Source organism: Echiichthys vipera (genome assembly GCF_963691815.1).
Source record: "Echiichthys vipera genome assembly, chromosome: 16".
In the NCBI taxonomy this organism is placed as follows: Eukaryota; Metazoa; Chordata; class Actinopteri; order Perciformes; family Trachinidae; genus Echiichthys; species Echiichthys vipera.
In genome coordinates this window covers 5,173,557-5,196,225 of record NC_139841.1, presented here as the reverse complement: position 1 = coordinate 5,196,225, position 22,669 = coordinate 5,173,557, and the positions used below count along the sequence as shown (strand labels likewise).

Genomic DNA, 22,669 nt, shown 5'->3' with positions numbered 1-22,669 from the left:
AAATGACGCATCTAGCTGAGGTGGAACGGAGAGTGAGGGAAGAGAAAGTGAGGGGAAGGACCCGAAGGCAGGATTGCTTAAGGTAGTGGAAAGAATTGAGGGGGGAGTAAAGTTGATTCTCTAAAGGCTAACTAAATCATTACAAGGCATGCTGGAATGTCCAAAAGTAGTAAGAGTCGGGGAGCAGAGGTTCAGCTGCTGCGAGTTGTACTGAGTACACCTCAGTGTTAATATAACCTAAAGGAATCAAAGAACTTGATGGTGCAGGAAGTTCAGTTAAAAGTGTTGAACGAATTACGAGTGAGTCGGCTGACTTTAGCCTATTTCACAGAGAAATACCACAATACTGCTGTAAAGAAGATCCACCATTGCAAAAAAACTCAAAGTATACCTTGAAGTCCAGCTCCAGACCCATGTTAAAGTATTTAAAAACTACTCTGCTATAATTAATATTTTGTTTAACATGGATTTCCAGAGATGGAGCTGGAAGCACACCTACTCTTTCTCCCTCATTGAGAAGTTTGCACATGGCCTCGGCCCACCTTCCGCTGCTCATGCTCACTCTCCCACGTGTACTCACACTAGCTTGAGACTCTTAGGCAACTTAGTTCTAGCTTCTAATGGAGGTTGAAGAGCAGGCCCGAGGTTTAAAGAGAAGCACACAAAATGCTCATCAAGATGTCTAAACACATCACTGAAAACAGACAAAATGATAAATACAGGAAGAGAAGAACCATCCATATACTCATAAATTCCTACTTCTCTCCCCTCACCTTTGATGGACAACAGGCCCTGCCAGGGAGACCTGCTCTGCCTCCCCCCATGAAATGCCATTCAATTCAATTCAATTCAATTCAATTCAATTCAACTTTATTTACAGTGCCAAATCATAACAAAAGTTATCTCAGGACACTTTACAGAGTAGGTAAAGACCACACTCTATGACTTATTTATGATTTACATAGACCCAACAATTCCCCCGTAGAGTACGGTGGCAACGAAAACCTTCCCTATAACAGACAGGAACGTCAGACAGACCCAGCTCTGTGGAGGACGGACATCTGTCTGCACCGGTTGGGGTGGAAGAAAAGAAGAGAGAAAGAGAGAAAAGACAGACAGATGGACAGAGAGAGACAAAGACAGACACAAAGACAGAGAGACGGACACAAAGACAGTCACACTTCCAGTAACTATAATAATAACTATAGTAATGTGAATATGACTTATATGTTATGGCAGTAAATACAGCAGAATAGTAGAAACAAGCACAGCTAAGGTGATAAATTATAATAGCAGCAGGAAGCGTCACGCAGGACCACGGCAGCAGGCACCACCACCATCAGCAGAGACCAGCGAGATGCCATATATGATGGCCTAAAAAGAATATTAAGCAATTAAATTGATTTAAAATCAATACAAAAATACAAACTCCGCAAATATCTGCCATTCATGCCTGCTTTTAAAATGCTGTAGCACACATAAGGTTGTGCTCACCTCTGGAAAGAGAACCTCACAAATCCACTGAACTTCATCAGTGTATTTCACTGTTGCTTGAGTTCTGTCTGGGAGTGACTTAAGATGGGCGAAGAGGGTCCCTCTTCACTGTCCAGGTAAACAGGGACCTGCTTCATCACTTTCATCTTGTCTTGCACCAACTTGGTAATGTCACGCACAGTGCCAACGTTGATGGGCTTCTTAGGTCGCACTCACACTGTCCATCCGTACTGTGCCCAAACAGGTTTTACGGGTAGTTCGTTTGACCAGTGTGAGTGCAACCGCACCGCGCCTAGCTGCAGCCCGCTTGCCGGCCATGGACTGTTTGGAGAGGTGGGCTTTTGTAGAGCGTGTTTGCACATGTACGAGCACGAGTGTGCGCACATGTACGAGCACAAGCATGATTCCTAAAGCGGCTCTGACGTAATTTTATGTGCGCCTGTTCAGACATAGGAAAAAAAAAAAAAAAGATGGACCATGTGGCGAAAGGTTCACGTTGGTGTGATGCGGAGGTGGAGTGTTTACTGCAGATTTGGTCGATGAAAATATTCAAAAACAGTCGGACAAGACGCACAAAAACTCAGAGGTCTATGGAAAGATTTGTAAACAAAGCGACGCATCGCGATGATGTCATCAATGTGTGTGACGTGTAACGGCATGATGACGTATAGGCAGCAAGAAGCATTCGCGCAAAGGCCCAGGTAGTGTAAGTACAAACGGGCCTGGAGGGGGGGACAAGTACCCTAAAGCACGGGGCACGGTACGGACGGACAGCTTGAGTTCTGTTTAATTGAATGTACACGGTATTAAAAGCATCAATTTCATTAAAAACAAAATATGCCGGCCAAGAGAGCTTCTAGCAGAAAAATGCTGAGCTTGGTTAACCTAAGTATTATGTTGAATTTGGCATGCATAGGGCTAATCGTAAATGTATTATAACTAAAACATTTGTTATGCTGTCAGATACTTTTTAACAAAAACTTTTATGACATGAAACCAACGATGTGATTAACTTTCAATACCTTTTTGTCCGGGTCTGCAGACACGGCCTCAATATTCTGAGTATGGAACATTAGCATGCAAACCAATTCAATTCAATTCAATTCAATTCAATTCATTTTTTTCAATTCAATTTTATTTATAGTGCCAAATCATAACAAAAAGTTTTCTCAGGACTCTTTTCAGAGTAGGTAAAGACCACACTCTATGACTTATTTAAGATTTACAGAGAGCCAACAATTCCCCCGTAGAGTACAGTGGCAAAGAAAACCTTCCCTTTAACATGCAGGAACCAAGGGGCGCTGTAGCAAAACACCAAGGGGCCTGAAAGTGCGGGTCTAACCGTGCAGGTATGCAGACATATGCTCCTCGAGAGATGGGTTGATGAGCCAATGACGCTTAATAGGAATCAGAGGGAAAGTTTCCAACTGGGCTATAAGATCCATCCAGGTTAATGAAGGGTTAGACCGTCAAGTGAACAAGACAACGGAACACCTCGGGGGAGTGTTGCAAGCCCTGTTTTATGATGAGTGATATATTTGCAACTATGCCAATGGATAATGGAAGATCAGTGTTTGCAGATGGCAGGGCTCTGTGGAAAAGAGGGAGAAATGAAAAGAAACCGAGGTGGAACAAGAGACCAGCTTGCGGGGGAATCACACCACCCACAATGCCAAATCTCTCTCGTTACTGCTGCACCGCTTCCTGATTTCCCAAACTACGGAGCGGGCCAAGGGTCATAACCACAGATTGTGTGTGTGTGTGTGTAAATCGTGCGTCCGTAAAAAAAAAAATATTGCCATTGAGAGGAATTTTCATTAACTAGTTATTATCCCGTTAACTTTGACAGCCACCAGTCTATGGGCAGGACACTGAATTGGGGGGCTCCTTCCTCTGAATCTGAAATGATAGGGAAGAGACAGTCGAAAGTTTTGATACTGTATATTTTGACACAAAATCAACAGGAAACAGGTCCTTCATCTTCAAATAAGAGTACTCAAAACTTTACTCAAGTAAAAGTATTGAGCAAAACGACCTCACTTTAAAACTACAGCATTGGTATTATTTGGAGTGGCCCCTTAAAGTTAATTAGTTATGTAAAAGAGGTGCTCGATGGTAAAATAAATAATAAAGTACCAAAGTGTCTAATACACTATATGAAGCTGCATATATGATAGGCCAGCATTCCTCTCAGCTGAGTTGAATGGCAGTTATCTGACAGCAGTGTGTTATTTCAATCCTGAATCACTCGTCCATATAGAAAACAAACCATAGCTGTGCCTCACATACAGTGCTGCCCACCTTACAGATTACTTCTGTTCTTGCTTTTTTGTCACACTTACATGTTTCAGATCATCAAACACATTTTGATATCAGACCAAAATAACCTGAGTTCATGCAAAATGTTAAATTAATTTACTGTGATTAACAAAGTCATTGACATCTATCAGTCTGGAAAGGGTTACAAAGCGTTTTCTGAGGCTTTGGGACTCCGGTGAACCACAGTGAAGCCATTATCCACAAATAGAGAAAACATGAAACAGTGGTGAACCTTCCCAGGAGTGGCCGACCAACAAAATGACTCCATGAGCACATCTACAACTCATCCAGGAGGTGTGTTCGATGATAGAGAAGCAAGCTTTTGACCTGCTAGGTAGATGTCTTGATGATAAACTTTCCTCCATCCATCTTCAGCCTCTTGTCCCTGTCGGGGTCGTTGGGGGACTGAAGCCGATCCCAGCTGACATTGGGCGTGAGGCGGGGTCCACCCTGGACAGGACGCCAGTCTATCACAGGACACATAGAGACGAACAGAGACAGACAACCATTCACACCTACCGGCAATTTAACATCAAGGAACTTAACATGTGTATGTCTTTTGAACTGTGGGAGGAAAAGGAGAACCCAGAGAAAACCCACGCAGACACAGGGAGAACATGCAAACTCCACAAAGAAGGGGCCCAGCTAGGATTCGAACCAGAAACCCTCTTGCTGTGAAGGGACAGTGCTAACCACATGCAAAAATATATGTCCAGCGCAACTTTTGACAATTATTTTGGAATAAATAAGTTACTATACTCCTATATATTCCAATGTATTTTTGGCTGATAGGTGCTCCGTATACCTGCGTATACCCTCCACTACACCACTGCTCATGCCACCACTGAGGTGCCCATGAGCAAGGCCCATAACCCCCAAACCGCTCCAGTGGAGCTGCTCAGTGGCCAGCAGAGCAGACTGTGGTTGTACTAGGCAGCTTCCAGGTGTGAATGTAGAACTGGGATGGGAATGTGATCAGGGTTTTCCTGAAAAAGAGAGCATTGCTCTCAGTGTTTCTCCCCCTGAATAAATACAGTTAAAACATTTTTTTTAAATACAGATACTTAGCCCACTCGCCAAAACTCTCTTTAAAAAAATGGCATCTAAAGGTTGCATACCTTTTAGTACATTTAAACTGATAATACAACCAGACCAATGATGTACCTAATCTGGGAGAGTGCATCCTTTGATTCGAGTCACATATAAGAAAATATCATGTATTAATGCAGCTTCAGATCTTGAACCATTTATTTTATAAGCTTATATCATCTTGTTTGGGTACAATCTTGGTTTGAAAAGTAACTGTCGGATAAATGTGGAGGAGTGAAAAGTACAATACTGGTTTCCCAAAATAGTAGAGTAGAAGTTTAAGTTAGCATGAACTGGAAAACCTGAGTAAAGTACAACTACCTAAACAATTGCACATGAGTGAGGTACTTGAAAACACCACTGAGCCTGATGAATGCCCTGTTCGTCATCATCATTATCATCATCATCAACATCATCATCATCATCATCATCATCAGGAGATAACATTTTATTCATATCCCCTCAAAATGAAATATAGGACTAAGGATGCCTTTCCTGCTCCGCTTGTGGTCGAAATTCCGTCACAATAATGTAACCAAAGAGTAAAAAGAAAGGATTATTTATTCAATTCAATTCAATTTTATTTACAGTGCCAAATCATGACAAAAGTTATCTCAGGACACTTTACAGAGTAGGTAAAGACCACACTCATTATTTATTTAGACCAATTATTATTATTATTATGTATTATTATTATTATTCGTATTAAAGGACGCAAAACAATTAAAAAATATGAATTAGACAGTGGTCAACGGTGTGTGGTCAGAGAGGGCCATCTCCTGGGCATGCCGAGGTGCTGTTGAGCAAGGCACCGAACCCCCAACTGCTCGTGGCGCCGATCCATTGGCAGCCCCCTCTGACACCTCTCCATTATTTGAATAGGTCCTGTTTGTGCATGTGTGTGTATTTCGGGCCCGTGTGTGTGTAACTTGAATAATAATAATAATAATAATAATAATAATAATAATAACAGAGTGAAAAAATTGAATTTCCCCTTGCTGGATCTATCCTGACAGAAAGAACTGTTCCCTGTCCCCCTGTCGTGTCTGGCGGTGAGTCCCTCCTGTCCTCCGGGGGCGGTAGAACAGAGACAGCCGCTGTGTAAAGTTGAAGCTGAAAGTTCCTGAAGAGCCTGAAAAGCTGGATAACACATATTCAGGCTTGTATGTCCCCGCTGATGAGGATGAAGTAGCTTTAATCACCAGATATTTGGATGGTGTTTGGTCATAATGTCTCTGTCGGAGCCACAGACAGTCTATGGGCGGAACCCGGCTGATTCCAGACCAGCTAACGCTAACTGAGCTGCCGTTAACTGTTCGTTTATCAGCGTTACCCGGGAGTCTTGAATGTCTTGTTTTGAACAACAGTCACACAGAGGACCCGACACGAGATGCGCTCACAGGGAAACATGTCGGAGTAAAAAGTACGTTATTTCCCTTTGATATTCACCAGTTTAATTCCAACATTGTGAGTCAAACTCCTTGTTTTACCCTGGAAGTGCTGCAAAGTTAAAGTTAACACCATTTGAGATGTTGTGTACATGTTAGCTAAGGCAGCAGTTTGTGACGGCTCTTATAAACATTGTATTTACACTGAACTATACCGTTAAGTGAAGCACATGCTATTTTCTGAATGAATGTTAACGTGGGCCTTTTACTGTGTTGTTTGCTTTGTGTTTTGGCTCTTGTTTAGCTTGCTAACGTAGCCAATGTTAGGCTAAAGCCAACTAACCGAGCTAACAGGAGCTCGATACTGACAGCCACAGTCATCTGACACTCTGACTCTGATCCTATTCAGCCAACTGGTAGTTAGCTTAAGAACACTGTGTGATTGTCAACCCTAGCATCCAAATGACTGTATGCTTTTATTTTGTAGTAGTTCTCTGACTTGATTTGAATGTGAGTTGTAGGGATCGACCGATATGGATTTTTTAGAGCCGATTTTTTTTTTCATCTGCCTTAGCCGGTACCGATACAGACTGCCGATTTTGTTGAGCTGATATTGTCTAGTACATGATAAACGTAAACACAAATTAATATTATAACAATTGTATAAAACGCACAACACCTCTTGAAGCCTCTTGGATGAGAGGTGAAACGTCTTCCCAGACAAACAACCAAGTCCAGTTGCTTTTGACTGAAATTTTTTTGGGGATATTGATGACCTGGACAAATGAGAACATTCACAGGCTCTATGTGTAAAACAGATCTCTCATCAAAAAAGCTCTTCTTCAGTGGGGGTTGTTCACTGTGATGGCGAGGGAACTCCACCAACTCCCATTAGGGAGAGAAACACACACACACACACACACACACACACACACACACACACACACACACACACACACGTCCAAACCTCCAGCCAGATGGTCGCTAAATAAAAGTACTACAACACTAGAGACACAATGGCAATGGCTAAGCTAGTTTCAAGCAGGCATCCACGTTTCCACTTTCAAAGTGAATGGCAACATTTCAGCTGAATGAAACAGTTAAAAGATAATTGGAAGTTTAAAACTTACTGTCGTCTTGTAAAGCGGGCTTCCAGCACTCTAGGGCGGGGGGGTGAATGAACTGCTTGTGGACGCCTGTCTGCCAGAAAAAAATATTGACGAGGGCTGCATCGGCCAATGCTGATACACGTAAAAAAAAAAATGTATCGGCCTATCACTACTGAGGTGTAGGATCACCCATTGTGATAGCGGTTATCCAAAAGTTGTAGACCCATCGATAGGGTCACTACAAGCAAATGAAGAAAAGAGCTTCACCAATTCGCTTGCATGTTGTTCGTGGTGTATTTATTTGGAAATACTGCTTGTGGAAAAAAATGATATACACAGCCATCCATGGATTTAGATTTTAACCACAGCTCCTGAACATTTTGCACTCTCCTAAAACATCACATAATCTCTGTGATTTATAACATCAGTATGTACCTTTGGTTGTTTTTGTCAGCATGGAGTCCAGCAGCTTGGACGGTGACTTGCTGTCTCCCGAGTCCACGGTGACCTCCCTGCTGTCGAGCTCAGGCCACTTGAGGAGCAGCCTGCTGGCCCCTGGACACAACACCACCTTCACATACAGAGACCAGGTTCACTCTGCCTCTACTTCTTCTGCAGCAGTAATGGGGCACTGTGGGGGATATCTGCCTGTCTTTAATGTCCTCTTATGATAACTGAGCTAATTTGAGCAGCCATTCATCCTACCTTACAAACCATGATGTCACCTTTTTGTACAACGTCAGAGGTGCAGGCTGTAAATGGTGAATGATAAGATCCACACTGGGTTTTAGATCAAGAAAATGAGCAGAGTAAAGATTAAGGAGGCTGTTACCATTTAACCTTTGTTAATTTCTGAATGATATCGGTGTTTAAAAGCTCTCCAGCAGTCTTTCTGATGTCAGTAATTAATTCAAGACAACCCGTTGGCTTTAAGTGTAACTCCGGCGCAAAATCATCCCATGGTCTTTTTCGGCACTAACTTACATTAGCCATCAAGACAGTTTTTTTCGTGTTTAAACTATAATCTGAGAAATCCCGGAGAGTTGCTAACAGATGTACCTGGCTAACAGTATTAAAAGAGTGGTTTAAAGACTTACCTACTGACCCCTGTAAACTTTGTGATTCGTGGCAGTTTGGTGAAATCTAAGTCAATAATAGATGTAAAAGGTTTGGAAAAGTCCCAGACAGCGGATTTCCCAGATGCACCAAAATGTCAAGCGAGGGCGTGGGGGTGTGTGTTGAAGGGGCTCGAGGTAGAGTTAGCATCAGACATAGCTTCAGTCTGGGTGTGCGGGCATTTTAGTCTGGAACCATTGAATACTGCAACACGCTGTGTGACTGCTATGGAGGATTCCCCATCCCTCATCAACCGCATCGTACTGGACACTTTTTTTCCATGTCCCCAGAATAAATTGGACTTTACTATGAGAGGAGCTGGTACAGGGGCCAGTAGGTAAGTCTTTAAAACACTCTTTTAATAAACTCTGGGTTCACTAACTACGTTGTTGGTGCTTTGTTTTCTGTGTAGTGACTCTTCTCATGCTGCTGCAGAGGTTTGCTGTTATTTTGCGCAGAATTAGTGGCTAAAAAAGACGTTTAAATATCTTCACCGTAATGCACAAGCTAATCAGTGTTAGCCACGTCCGGCTGTTAGCGACTGTTTGCGACTCTCCTGGATTTCTCCGATAATAGTTTATACATGAAAAAAAACTGTCTTGATGGCTTATTTGATGTATATAATTGCTGAAAAAGACCATGGGATGATTTTCACTTTAAAATGTTTTTATGGCGCTGGGTTTACTGAAGCAAATCACTAATGCTCATCGATCGATTACAGAACTATGACTCGGCGTCGGCCGCGTTGGACGCTTACATCACAGACTTTGAGAGCAGTCGTCGGAACAGTGGGTCGTTGACAGGAAAGCTGGTTCTGCCACACAGTCCTCCCTCCACACCAAGCAGACCCAGAGTGAGCACGCTCAGAAACAAAGATGGTAGGTCACCACATCCATCAAGTAAACACACTTGTTTTAATGACAGTCTGTATCCGTTTATCTGTATGCTGTAATCCTCACGTATTTTTGCCTCGTAGTTCTCAGGGAGCGTTTGACCGATAGGGAGCTGGACTTCCTGAACCTCCCCGTCAGCTCTCTCCATCACCCTGGCAACCGCGACAGACTCTCGATGACAACAGACGAGCTGCTGTCTGTCCCATACGACGGCTCGATGCCTGTCACTCACACCTCCGCATTCATCCAAGGTCTATACATGCATCAGCCTCATCATCACCCCCTACAAAAGATTTCAAACGCATCTTCAGGAAGCTAAATGAAAAACTTTGGCTCAACAGTGTGGTTCCGATAGTAAAAAATCGTATTCATATTCTGCATCAGGATTTTGATTATAATTAACCATCAAATGTAGGCTGACCACTAGCTGCAAGATTGTGAAACAATGTAGGAGCCACAAGTCTAAATGATATCAGCCTTGTTTTAAGAAAAACATGTTTTACTTGTGATGTCATGGTGAGGTACTACACCACCCACAATCCTAAGTTTAATAGTGACAGGGTTGCCATATGTTCTAGAAAACCTGGAAAACAGTTGACCAATTATTCCTTCACACATTAAAAATGAGACGAAAAGTTCAATGATCTGGAAAATCTTGTGTTGTCCTGGAAAATAATTAAAAATCCTATTATTTTCCTTTAGCTGAGAATGAACTGCTAGGCTACATTTTAAGTTCAGATTTTTTCTTTTATAAGACAGGTGCCAGAACCTTTTTGCTGCCTCTTTTTTTTTTGACTGGGCCCAATTTTTATCTTTTAAAAAAAGAAAAGTAAGAGGGAGAATTTTGCCCAAACAGTCATCGTAACTTTCAGTCTCATAAAGTGAAACGTGTCATCATTTGTGAGCATGTATGAGATGATTTCTCCTACAGAGAGGAACATATTAGTCCAGGCTGCCATTCCCTGTCTGTCCTGCCAGCTAGATTATAACCGTACATGTCCTGGAAAATGATCTCTAGAAAAGAGTGGAAACCCAGAGTGATGTCTCTGATTGGTGGAACTCGCTGTTACCACAGAAATGCACGCATGAACAGCTAGTGAGTTTCTGCTACTGCTGAACTCTACGACCGCATGTTCAGTCTGGTGCTTGACCTTTTCTTCTGTTTTCCAAGTGTGTTTTTGGACAGAGATTTCCTGAAACGTCAGTGTAATGAGTGAATGGGTAAAATCATTTTAAAAAGTGGCCGGTCACTGTTGAGCTCTAACTGGCTGTGAAGACACACTTTCAATATGTGACTTCTTTAAAAATAGGATTTCTTGATTTCTTGGTCCAAGCCGCTCCGATCCTTGTATCTCTACAACGCTGCTGTGCCGTGTTCCCCCCCACAGATCTGAGTTTTAAAAAAAACAACATAATTGTAATTTTACCTCTTTCTTATGGATGATGAAAGAGGTGATCGTAGTTGTTCACATGTTCGGCCGTTGTTGTCTGTTTTGTTTCAACGGAGCATTTGGACCCAGAAATCGTATTTTGAAAGGGTGTCACGTCAGACTTTACAGGTTGACAGAATAAATAACGGATGGATCAATCAATAATGAAAGTATAAATTGGTTGCAGTCTTTGTGTCAGTCTGTGTGTGTGTCAGTTCTTCTGACTCCGCTCGTCTGCTGATCCAGGTCTCCTGTCTCAGTCTGGAGCCTCCCAGCCCTGCTCCTCCTCCAGACCACCACACAGAACCTGGGACAGACTCCGCAGCAGCCATGCTCACCCCCCCAGCCACCCTCACCCTCATCTTTCCAGGAGCTCCAGGTTCATGCACTTGGCGTTTATCCATCTCATTTGGGATGTTTTCTCAAAGATCTCTGCTCTGTCCTGTTTGAAGTGGACATCACACTTGACCTGCGTTCATTACTTTGTCTTCCTCTCCAGGTGGAGAGAAAGACCCGGGGAAGCCATGTTGAATCCGGACGTGGACATCTCCTCAGTCAGCTGCCATAGGGTGACTGTTATTCACATTTTTAATTGTGTGTTTTGATCTGGTTTTGAGTAGGACTGTAGTGAATGATTGTTCCCTCTTTCTGTCTCCAGCAGTCTGCACACAGAGCAGCGAGGGCACAGTGGGCAGAGCCGTCCTCGTCCCTCCACCTCCCTCATTGGTTCACCAGTAACAAGAGTGACCTGGACTGCTCTGGAATCACAAGCGTGCCAGACCTTAAGTTCCCAGTCTGGATTCGGCGCTGTGATGTCAGCGAGCCTCCACCGCCCACAGAGTCGGAGCTGTGGGACGACCATGGTAAAACACCCTCTGCATGACTACCACCAGTGCCAGGGTCCACAGTTCAGTTCCCTCTGTAACACAGACCGCATGCCCGTGTGTGTTTCTAAACCCACCTGGCACTACAGAGTCACTGTTCCATCTATTCGGCACACAGTATAAATATGAGAGAACGAGATTTTCAAAACAATAACGATACAGATGTTTTCATAGCTTAATAACTCATAGATGATGTTTGTGTTGATATTCAGCAAGCAAGAGTTTCATTGTCACTGCAGAAAGGCTTCTCAAAGCATTTCTTAATTAAAATGTCTTTTACAAGAATGTACTGGTCAAGACAGGCAGCAGCATAGTCATACATACACACACACAAACACGAGGTGGACACAAACTGTAAAAACATTTAGCATCTAAAACGGCAAACATTTCAAGTTCAGCTGCAATAATAAAAGCCACAGGCAAAACATCAACAGCCAGTTTCTGCCTCCAGGTCATTAAATTTGCCCTTAAGTCTTCAAAGAGACCAACTCAATTTGTTTTCAAAGTTTTCTGTAACATGTTCCAGGCAGAGGGAGAAGCAAACCTAAATGTTTTCTTTCCCAGTTGAGTTCTGACTTTTGGAACAAACAGCAAGAACAAATCCTGAGACTGAAGGTTGTGAGTCCCAGCATTATTTTGGTTAATTCAGGACAAGAGGTAAGAAGGAAGTAAACCAAGGGTTGCCTTGTAAATGAGAACATGCAGGTTTCTCCCTCTAGACCATCACGTAACACTAAAACTATTTCATTTCAGATGAATGAATTAACAGCATAAACACAACAGCTGGATGTCCTCTTCCTTCTTTAGCCTTTCCAGAAACCAATAACTGTAAGGAAAGTAAGTGCTCATCCGCTCTGATGTACGCTGCACGTCAGTTTAAATAACCTCCCACCATCAGCAGTAACTGAGTGATACTTCTGAAGCCAAGGAGCACGTCATTAGTTGATGAGTTTGTGCTGTGATAGACTAGAAAAGACGAGGACAGGACAGGGTTTTCACCGGTGTATTGTGAGCTGGGCCTAAATTGATTCCACGCTGGGTTGAAGCATCAGGGATTTAAAAAAAAAAATGTTAAGATGTTTTTTTAAACTAAAATGTGTTATACAAGTAGTGAACTCTGTAACATTGGCAAGTGCGCGTGAGGAGAGTTGGAGAGATGAAGTGTGAGTAACAGTGAGCATGAAGTTACGTAGTAGCTGTGAATGTAGCAGTGTGTAGAGTTATCCCCGAAGTTTGGAGGAAGTTCATCACAACGCACTACCATAAGGTGGACTGGATTTTAAGGTGGACCAGCTTTTCTCTTTTTAGTGACAAGACGCTAAAAATGTTTGTCTCAGCGCCCCTCAAAAAAGACACTCGTCTACCATTGTTCATGAAAAAAAAAGAAAAGCCTGATGTGGAATATTTTTAACATTAAACAGACATTATCCTTTTTGATGTTGCTCTTCCAGGAGTTCTTCCACCTGCAGCTCCCAGAAGCAGAGTTCCGTCCTGGGTCGCAGAGCTGGTGGAGGGTGCTCCCCACCAGGCTCCTGCAGGGGTGAGAGGATCGAATCAGACTGCTTTGGAGCTTTGAATTGGATCAGACAGCAGCTCATGTTGTCTGATAAACTGTATGTGACCTGAAAAGGACAGCAGAATGGTCCTGAGTCAGGATAAAGTGTTCATGCCCAGTTGTTTTAGTGGTGATCTGTGTGTATGTTCTCAGGTTGACAGCCAGCAGACTCTCAGAGATCTGAGGCTTCAGTTCGCTGAACAGATTTCTCTTCTGGCTGCAGAGAGGAACAGCTCTGACATCATGGAAACTCTGTTCAGAGGTAACCCCCCCCCCCCCCCCCCCCCCAAAAAAAAAAACAGCTTTTTAATGTACAATTACATCACATGCTTGACCAATATTGATGCATTTGCTTTTTCTGTCAGACAACAGGATTGAGTCTCTGATCCAGAAGGCGGATCAGGTGTTGAACTGTCTGTCTCAGAGTTCTGGAGAAGCAGACGGTCATGCAGATCCAGGTGAGACCAGAACCCAGGGAAGCTAATGTTAATGAAGCAGTATACACTCAGCTCAGGTAACATTAACAAATCACAAACAAGCTGTTATTCACAGTATAAACTTTTAGTTGAAGTTTGTTCTCTGCTGATTTTCATCTGTTGACAAAGAAACTAGTGTCACTTACACATGAAGTCATTATTGTGGTCATAACTGTGTTGCCATGGGAAACAACATCAATCCTCATCAACTTACTATAGTGTATCAATTAACATCTTTTCAGAAAAACTGCTTGTTGCTTTAAATAAACTCAACAGTACAAACCTACTAGTGGGGCTGGACGATGTGGAGAAAATCAAAGATCACAATGTTTTTTTATGACCAAATACCTCAATATCAATAATGAGAGGATCTTGTGAGGTTGAATATTGGTGCTTTCACAAATTATATTTCTGATAAATAATCCTCAGTAATGTGGATCTAATGATATAATGACGGTAAAGGCAAATTCAGCTACAACAGTCTGGTAAGTTCAGAAAATCACATCACTTTAGTGTAATGCTGCATTTATAACCAGGAAAAGACAACACTTACAATATGTCATACAATGATATCCAAAGTCTAAGACGATATATAGTCTTATATTTTGATATAATATTAAGAGAACATGGGGAGAGAGGCTTGACATGCGACAAAAATCCTTTTCCATAGTCAGAATTTGGCTGTTGCAGTCTGGAACATCCCCCATGTTTGATTTGTTCATTACACCGTAGCCACAGAGCCAACCCACAGAGCTTACTTAGCTGATGTGCACCTCTTCAAACCCTGTGGCTCCATCTATGGAGATACCACGTGGAGATGACAAAAGCTGTGAATGGCCACTTTGAGCTGCTTCTGTCTTCTCCAGGTTTCTGATGCTTGTAGGGGTTGTGGACATCAATGAGCAGCTTGAAGGAAGGCACAGTAATCTTATCATTTTCAGCCACACAGCTAGAAATGGAGAGCCACTTCAAACCTTCCCCTTTTCACTCAGTATTACAGTGGGTGGAAGAACATGAGCATTACATTAGAGAAGCAGCTGAGAGAAGGACACATACACTGATGTGTCTGTTAGCCTCTTGTCTTTTTGGTTTATCACATATATGTCCACACAAGGCCGCCCTGTTCTTATTGAATAACTGCTGCTTTTGTTCCAGTCAGGAATACTGATTGTGTTGAAGAAGCTGTCAGTCCAGTGAACACTGAGGAGCTGCTGCGCTCTTCGTCCTCACACTGTCGTCCATTCACTCGGTAAGACTCATTTACACTCCCTTTATTCTTCGTTGTGATGCACCATGACTAAACACATTGAATGATACAGTATGTGATGGTGTGTTGGACTTGCAGGGTTTCAGCAGCAGCAGCAGGGGGCATCACCGAGGCTCTGACTGACAGAGGAGCTCAGGTAGGTGTTAGTCTGTTCTGTTTCACTCCTCACCTTTCACTGATCCACTGCACTAACTTCAGAGTAAACGTTCTTCTTTTTTTACCCTTTATTTAACCAGGAATATTCCCATTGAGTTTTAAAATCTCTTTTCCAAGTGAGTCCTGGCCAAGACAGAAGCATAAACACACGTTTATGTTTCACATTTAAAACCAAAACAACACACAACTAAACATGATAAATCAACGAAATAAAACCGCATTCAAAATAAAAAAGCAGATCAGTGCTCAGAGACAGTACATGTGTAAATTGTATTTAAAAAAATCCTTAATCCTGCTTCTGAAATGGTCCGTGCTGATGAGGGATTCCAGTTTGAAATGATCCTCTAGTTTGTTCCAAGATAAAGGAGCTAAATATTTAAAAGCACTTTCACCAAACACAGTGTTGGTTGGAGGAACATTGAACATAATCAGGCTGCTGGAGCGGGTGGTGCAGGTTCTGGTGTTTCTAGGAGCCAGTAGAGAACACAGATAGGATGGAAGTTGATGTAAAATAGCCTTATAAAGAAACAGGCTGGCAACATGTGCAAAAGACACAACCTGTCTCACTCTCTTGTCCCCGTCCTGTCAAACTAGTATGGAGACGGACTCTTACCACCTCCTGAGCAGTGCCTTAATGCGATACATGTTAAGTTGTGGGTCATTGAGTTCCTGCAGTGGAATAGGCCTTTTTGTCGCCACATATAGGAGAGTTTGACACTTAAAGCTGCAGTATCCTGTGCAGTTAATCCACGTTCTGGGTTCAGATGTATACAGAAAGTGGATGAGTGAATGTAGACCTCAGCTGGATTTCCCACAGATATATGTGGATCCCTCCCTGGCTGCATTGATGAGATACAACAACAATGCTGCCATCTTGGGATGTTTGTCTATCAAGGCAGGCAGGTTTATCCACTGGGGCTGGGCAATATATCACGATTTAGGTCATTTCAGATCCAAATAATGATATATATCAGGGTATTCCTTTCATTCTGGGCGGCGAGCGCCTGACAGGATGGCGACGGGTGCACGTGAGTCCAGTGCTGCGCGGTCACACAGCAGGTTACGTGATTTCTGATAACAAGAATCTTATTAAAAATGGCCGCACATCGTAACACAAGGAGTGACTCCTTTCATCTTCATAAAGCGCTCAGCCTGTAAAGTGCATGAAGTGATAGAGCAAAATATGAAACGTTAGATGTTTTTGCCCATACATATTGTCATATCGCACAGCCCTACTATCCACAATTAAAATCACGACCTCTCGCTGAAGTTTCAATCGTTTTTTTTGTTTTTAAATGTGAGAAATGTTTTCATGATACAGGATACTTGGTTAAATTAAAAATTTGGGTTTTCATGCCAAAATGAATCATCTTGTTTAGACAGTACAGTTCTGAATTCCTATGCAGAATCTGTATAATAGAGAATAAAGCATCACAGGATCACAGCACCCCCCTCTGTCCCCTGTGTCTCCCAGGCTCGGTGCTCTGGCCTCCATGGAAACAGCCTCTTTAAGCAGCCTGGTCCAGTGGAGGCTCTGAAACAGATGCTGTTCAGGCTGCAGTCAGTGGAGGCAGAGCTTCAGCGACAACCGCCATCAGTGGCTTCAACACTCAGTGACGGACTGCAGACAGAGGAGGCTCCAGTGAAGCAGGTATGAAGAGTCCCTCTGTACCAGTCACTCGTCTGAACAGAAGTGCGTTCAATAAGACAGCATGTTTTGGAACAGGTGTAAATGGAAAATATAGCTTGAGTTTGAGATTAAAGCAATATTTCACCTGCAGAATAACTCTCGAATTCAGAAGGATATTGTGCCTATAGAAAGTTCCGATCCCCTTTTGAAATAGTAATTTTTTTGTTTTGCAGCCTGAAATGATAATGCATGAAAAAAATATATTTTTCCAGGGTGATTTACACATTTTGCCTCAAGGGAATTTTTTTTTTTTTTCCAAATTTCTGAAAAGAATAAAACATGAAAAACTAGAATAGCAGGGTTACAACAATGAGAATTATTGTCAGGAGGAATCATCTATCTTGTGGTGGTGCACAGAGAACAACCTGCTGCTCAAGGTCAGAAAAACCAAGGAGTTGATCGTTGATTTTTTTACGCCACCATGAAAAAAATGTTTTGTTTTCTGTTCCTGTTTCTTGTGTAGCATAAAGGGACTACAGCTCATTGTGCAACCTTGTGTTGTAGAATAAACAAACCTTTTTATTGTGGCATGTTTTGTATGTAGACAATATTAACTCAGGTGATATGGATTTGTGTTTGTGTTGCAGAGTCCTGAAGGTGAAGAAGAGCTGGAGAGTTTTCCTGGTGGACCATCACTACAGAGGTAACTGACATCGAACACATTATGTGTCGGATTTCTCACATCAGTATTAAAGCTGAAGTTGGAAACTATCTGTAAAAAAAATTGTTTTATTGTCACATCTACTAAAACTGTCACTACATGCTGACAGCATAATGAGACAGACGATCTGTGAAAAAGTCATGTATCTCTACCTCCACCTTCTGTTCCTGTCTGCTCCTAAATCCATCTGCTAGATCCACTGCACCTTACTGACAACCAATCAGAGCAGAGCAGTCTCTGACACAGTGTTAATAAGTGCTCTGAACTCTGATCCACCTGTGAAATGAGGCAGTGCTGATCAAATATGAATCAGGATTCTGTTCCTGTATTGGTTTTGGCTCGATTTGGTCACAAAGTTTCTCGGCTAAAATGATCAGCTTTATCATCCCGCCTGCATTGTTGCAGTGAGCATGCTGACGTTAGCTTTTAGCTCAGTGCACTGCTCTACCTAACTACAACCATACAGAGCTGTTAGCACGGCTATAGACTGGAGTTCTGTGCTTCACTTAGGCTCCGTTCACACTGCAGTTACAAGTGAACTGAATCCAATTTTTTCAAGTGGTTTGGTTTTTTATTCTACAAGTCCATCCATGTTTTTATGGAGGTGTGTTTTGGGTCGTTGTCATGCTTGAAGGTGAACCACCTGCCCATTTTCAAGTGTCTAACAGAGGAACAAGGGTTTTCCTCAAGAAGTTGGGTGGACTTGGCAGCATCCATGTTCCAATTTGTGACCCATATCTGATTTGCTTTTGACAGTGTGAACAGCACCAGTCCCATTGAATCTGACATTTTCTAATCAGAATCAGGCCACTTTTGAATGTGCTACTGAATCAGATTTTTTTTAATCCACAATCTGAGCAGACAGGTCATATTTATTGGGACTTTGACGTCATTCTGATGATAAATAAAGTTAATTGAAAAAAAAAAGCCTAATTGAAACAGAGCCTAATTGTCACAAAATACTTTGTCAATCAATCGTCAAAGTTGCATGCTACATGCTGTCCTGATTGTGCGCTGGTGATTCCCTGAAAAATAAATGTGGGTTGTAATCAAACTGTTTACATTAACGCACACTAACACAGTTGTGAATTAAAGGTAAAATCTTTATTCAAAGCTATATATTTTTTTAAATAATAGACCCATGGGGCGTTATGAAGGATACAGAATGTAAGTGTTGCTTTTCTATTAAAAAGTATGTTTAGTCTGAATTATTTTAATTTTTTTGACAGGTTTGACAATGACTTTCTGTCCCGTTGTGTTTCCATTGTAGCAGCCAATAGCGTTGGGCATTGCTGGTTGCCAGGTTTGTCTGTTGTTGCTACAGAAGAGAATCCTATGGAGTTAAGAGCTAGCTAATGGATTCCACAGCACTCACAGAAAGACTTCAGATGAAGACTAACGTTAAATACTGTTGTAAATGAACTGTTTGGTCCAAATGAGTGGTTCCCCTGTTTGATTCATCACTGACATGGAGCAGGCTGATCACTGACACACTCTGCAACAAACCTGGCAACCCGACTGCTTTAATAATTTTTTGTTGTTGCGACTACGATCTTGAGACACTAGATGGCGGAGTTCTGCTCATTCTACATATTCAACCTTTAAGTTCAATATTTTTGATGAGTATTTCCCTCCTCAGAGCTATGCATCACCTGAGCCGTCTGAAGGTGCTGGTGGAAGAACCCAGAGAGAAACCTGCAGAGAAGGAAGAGGAGAATGACGAAGATGAAGGACGCTACTCGTCTTCTTCTGCTGACCGACTCACCTGCACTCAGCAGAAACCCTCCTGAAGCTAAAGGCTAAATGCACTTCATCTTAACACTAACAATACAGAGATCCAACCAGAGCCTTTTGGAAATCCATGAAAGTTATGTGAAGTGTTAGAGTGAAGGAAGCTGGGAAATTGTGTCCTTTTCTCAGTTGTGAACCCCCAGAACAGAGAACGTTCATTAAAGGAAAAGTGTGGTCTTCTGGTTATTCCTCTTGTTTGATACTTTACCAAAGTCAGATGAGAGGGTGGTTTCAAGAGATCACTGACTTCCTCTTTTTTTACATTAAAAAAAAAAACAAAAATCTGCAACATGGAAATCAGACAGATTCAGAGTAGTTTGAATTGGATCTTTATTTCTGTTTTTGATGGAGCTAGACCCCGTTTCTAGTGTTAGTGCTAAGGTTCAGAACATATCTCTGTACTGGGCACACCGATGATAATTACCCATCTCCTCATCTAACTCTGTGGAAGACAGAAAACAAGAAGATGTATCTTAATGTCCCAATGTTGAATGTAGAATGTAGAATGGCGCTCTGCAGCCTCTCAGCGACGGTAAGGACAATCACACTTAGTCTGAGAGAAGAAATGGCAGAAGAGTATCAACAGCTGTCGACATACTGCAAGTGTCTGTGCCACGCTGAAAAGTGAATGTGCCAATATGAACAGAGGATATCACTTTCTATCTATTTCTATGTTTATTACTGTACTGAAAATGTTGTTTGCTGTCATGCCAACTGAATCTGTAGCCATATGCTATTAACATGCTAACATTAGCATTTGAACATGCCAACATTACCGTATTATAATGTTAAATGTTACATGCTCAAGTTTAGCGTATTTCCTCACTAAGAACTACAATGTTACACACGCTAAACCTCGAGGTTTGTTGTGATCTAAATAAGGAACATTATATTACTATATACTATTATTTATTCAGGAAATGTCCTTTATTAACACTGATGTAAGGAGCAGATTTGGTTAAATGAAAAAATGGGGTAAAAGTAAGGTATAGAAAAAAAGTTCCATTTTGGTATTTGTACAGAAAATCAGTTGTATTGTTGCCAATATACAAAATGTTCAGATGATAGCACGCACCTTACCTCTTAGCATGAAGCTCAAAGCAGAGCTGGGACCGAGGGCAGAGTCCAGCTGCCTGATGAATTTTGAACCAAGTGTGACAATGTAGAGCTAAGTGTGAGAAGGGGCGTTTACGTTGTGTTGTATTTATCACGTTTTAATTTGTAAGAACTGTTTTCTGTAAAAATTTTCTGAAAGCTGAGTTATGTCTGATTTGGAGCGTCATAATTCCGATTTGCCTGAGAAAAAACAAACATGGACAGCCAAAGTGTCATTCAAGGCCATTAACCCGTAATGTAATGACTATAGTGCATTGAATGTGCACTGTATTTTTTATTCCTCTTTTTATACTGTCTTAATTTGTCAAATTATATCAACACTCACACCATCTCGACCATCCAACCCATATGATATGAACGCAACATACTTCAGATTTAGGAGACAACAAACAAGGTCTCTCTGGCTCCATTATCAAGACACACCTCAACAAGTGAACTGTTGTATTTGGTGTGTTAAAGTGTAATTCAGGTGCAAAATCATCCCATGGTCTTTTTCGACAATGACATCAAGTAAGCCATGGAGACAGTTTTTATTGTTTATGAACTATTAACGGAGAAATTTGGTAGAGTCGCTAACAGCCGGACGTGGCTGACACTGATTAGCTCGGGGCAGAAAACTAAGCACCAATGGGCTCCTTCCTTTAGGATTGACTTTGGTAATCCACTTGAATGGACTTCACTATGAGAGGAGCTGGTACAGGGGCGAGAAGGTAAGTCTTTAAATAAACTCTGGGTTCACTAACTACGTTGTTGGTGCTTTGTTTTCTGTGTAGGGACTCTTCAAATGCTACTGCAGAGATTTGCTGTCATTTTCAGCAGTATTAGTGGTTAAAAAAGACGTTTAATACCTTCACCTTAATGCCCCGAGCTCATCACTGTTAGCCACGTCCGACTGTTAGCCACTCTACTGGATTTCTCCGTTAATGGTTCATACACAAAAAAAAACTGTCTTTGATGTATGTAAGTGCCAGAAAAGATCATGGGATGATTTTGCCCTGGAATTACACTTAAAGATCATTGTAACACAGGTGTGCCTACAGACTTTATGAACTTACTCAGTATGATTTGGACAGGAAACAGAAATCAGTATGTTTGTATTCGCTTTGTCTTGCAGCTGATGAAGGCAGATTCTGTGTTTTCTCTCTTGCTTCACAGTCTGAACCGTTAAAGTGCCAAATCAGCGTTCAGGCAGACATGCGGCCTGAACATGTTTTGTAACAGATGTGTTTTATTTTCATGTTACAGGCTTGTTTCTAATTGCTCTTTCCTCTCACACAGTTCACATTAAAACAGATCTTGGTTTACTATCATGATGGTGTCATTTTTCATTTATTGAGGATCTATTTCACAGCATTTTTTTTAAATATTCCAAAACAGATCCTTTTCCCATTCAAGTGTGGTGAATGTTTTGTCAGTGGGAGGGGATATCTAGCCAGTGACTTTAAGTGTAGTTCCTATGAAGTTGGGAGACTTGACAGAGTTTTTTTAAAGGATAAAAAAACTTTACTTCAGAATAAAATCAGCTGTTTCTTTGATTTTACTTCAGAATAAAATCAGCTGTTCCTTTGATTTGACTTCAGAATAAAATCAGCTGTTCTTTTGATTTGACTTCAGAATAAAATCAGCTGTTCCTTTGATTTTTCTTCAAAATAAAATAAGCTGTTCCTTTGATTTTACTTCAGAATAAAATCAGCTGTTCCTTTGATGTGACTTCAGAATAAAATCAGCTGTTCCTTTGATTTTACTTCAGAATAAAATCAGCTGTTCCTTTGATTTGACTTCAGAATAAAATCAGCTGTTCCTTTGATTGGACTTCAGAATAAAATCAGCTGTTCCTTTGATTTGACTTCAGAATAAAATCAGCTGTTCCTTTGATTTTACTTCAGAATAAAATCAGCTGTTTTTTTGGTTTACCTTCAGAATAAAATCAGCTGTTCCTATAAAGTTGTGGATAGGCACAAGGATATAAAATATTTCAAAGGCTTAAACTAACTCTCTGAGGACCGTTCAGAGTATTGTCCAGCAGTGGAGGCATATGGATCCACCCAGACCTGGCCTAGATCAGGCCGCCCCTCCAAACTGGAGGCTGAGCCAAGAAAAGATTGATCAGGGAAGCTGCCAGGAGGCCCATGGTGACCCTGAAGGAGTTCCAAGTCTTAATGGCAGAGGGTTGTCTACATGTTTGGCAGGGTGTAGAGAAAGAAGCCTCTTCTGAAAAAATGTCACACTGAGTCT

At 41.7% G+C, this 22,669-nt stretch overlaps 1 protein-coding gene across 1 annotated transcript; it reads left to right on the top strand.

Annotated features, from left to right (window-relative positions):
• The first annotated feature begins 6,064 nt into the window (after positions 1-6,064).
• On the top strand, positions 6,065-21,602 carry cUnh18orf54 (chromosome Un C18orf54 homolog). Its single transcript, XM_083930481.1, has 15 exons — positions 6,065-6,325; positions 7,854-7,989; positions 9,237-9,393; positions 9,492-9,659; positions 11,085-11,217; positions 11,338-11,407; positions 11,500-11,701; positions 13,174-13,262; positions 13,431-13,539; positions 13,643-13,735; positions 14,909-15,002; positions 15,099-15,156; positions 16,651-16,827; positions 17,454-17,509; positions 19,167-21,602. Exons 1-15 carry the CDS (start codon positions 6,249-6,251, stop codon positions 19,315-19,317), a joined length of 1,770 nt encoding a protein of 589 aa, XP_083786607.1. The 5' UTR covers positions 6,065-6,248; the 3' UTR covers positions 19,318-21,602.
• Positions 21,603-22,669: the final 1,067 nt, after the last annotated feature.

What these genes read in the sequence shown, in the direction of transcription:
- cUnh18orf54 (XM_083930481.1), top strand. Translation starts at nt 6,249, where the DNA reads ATGTCTTGTTTTGAACAACAGTCACACAGAGGACCCGACACGAGATGC. An exon ending in CATCTTTCCAGGAGCTCCAG is followed by an intron (nt 11,218 to 11,337) that starts GTTCATGCACTT and finishes CTTCCTCTCCAG; the next exon opens with GTGGAGAGAAAGACCCGGGG. An exon ending in CATGGAAACTCTGTTCAGAG is followed by an intron (nt 13,540 to 13,642) that starts GTAACCCCCCCC and finishes TTTTTCTGTCAG; the next exon opens with ACAACAGGATTGAGTCTCTG.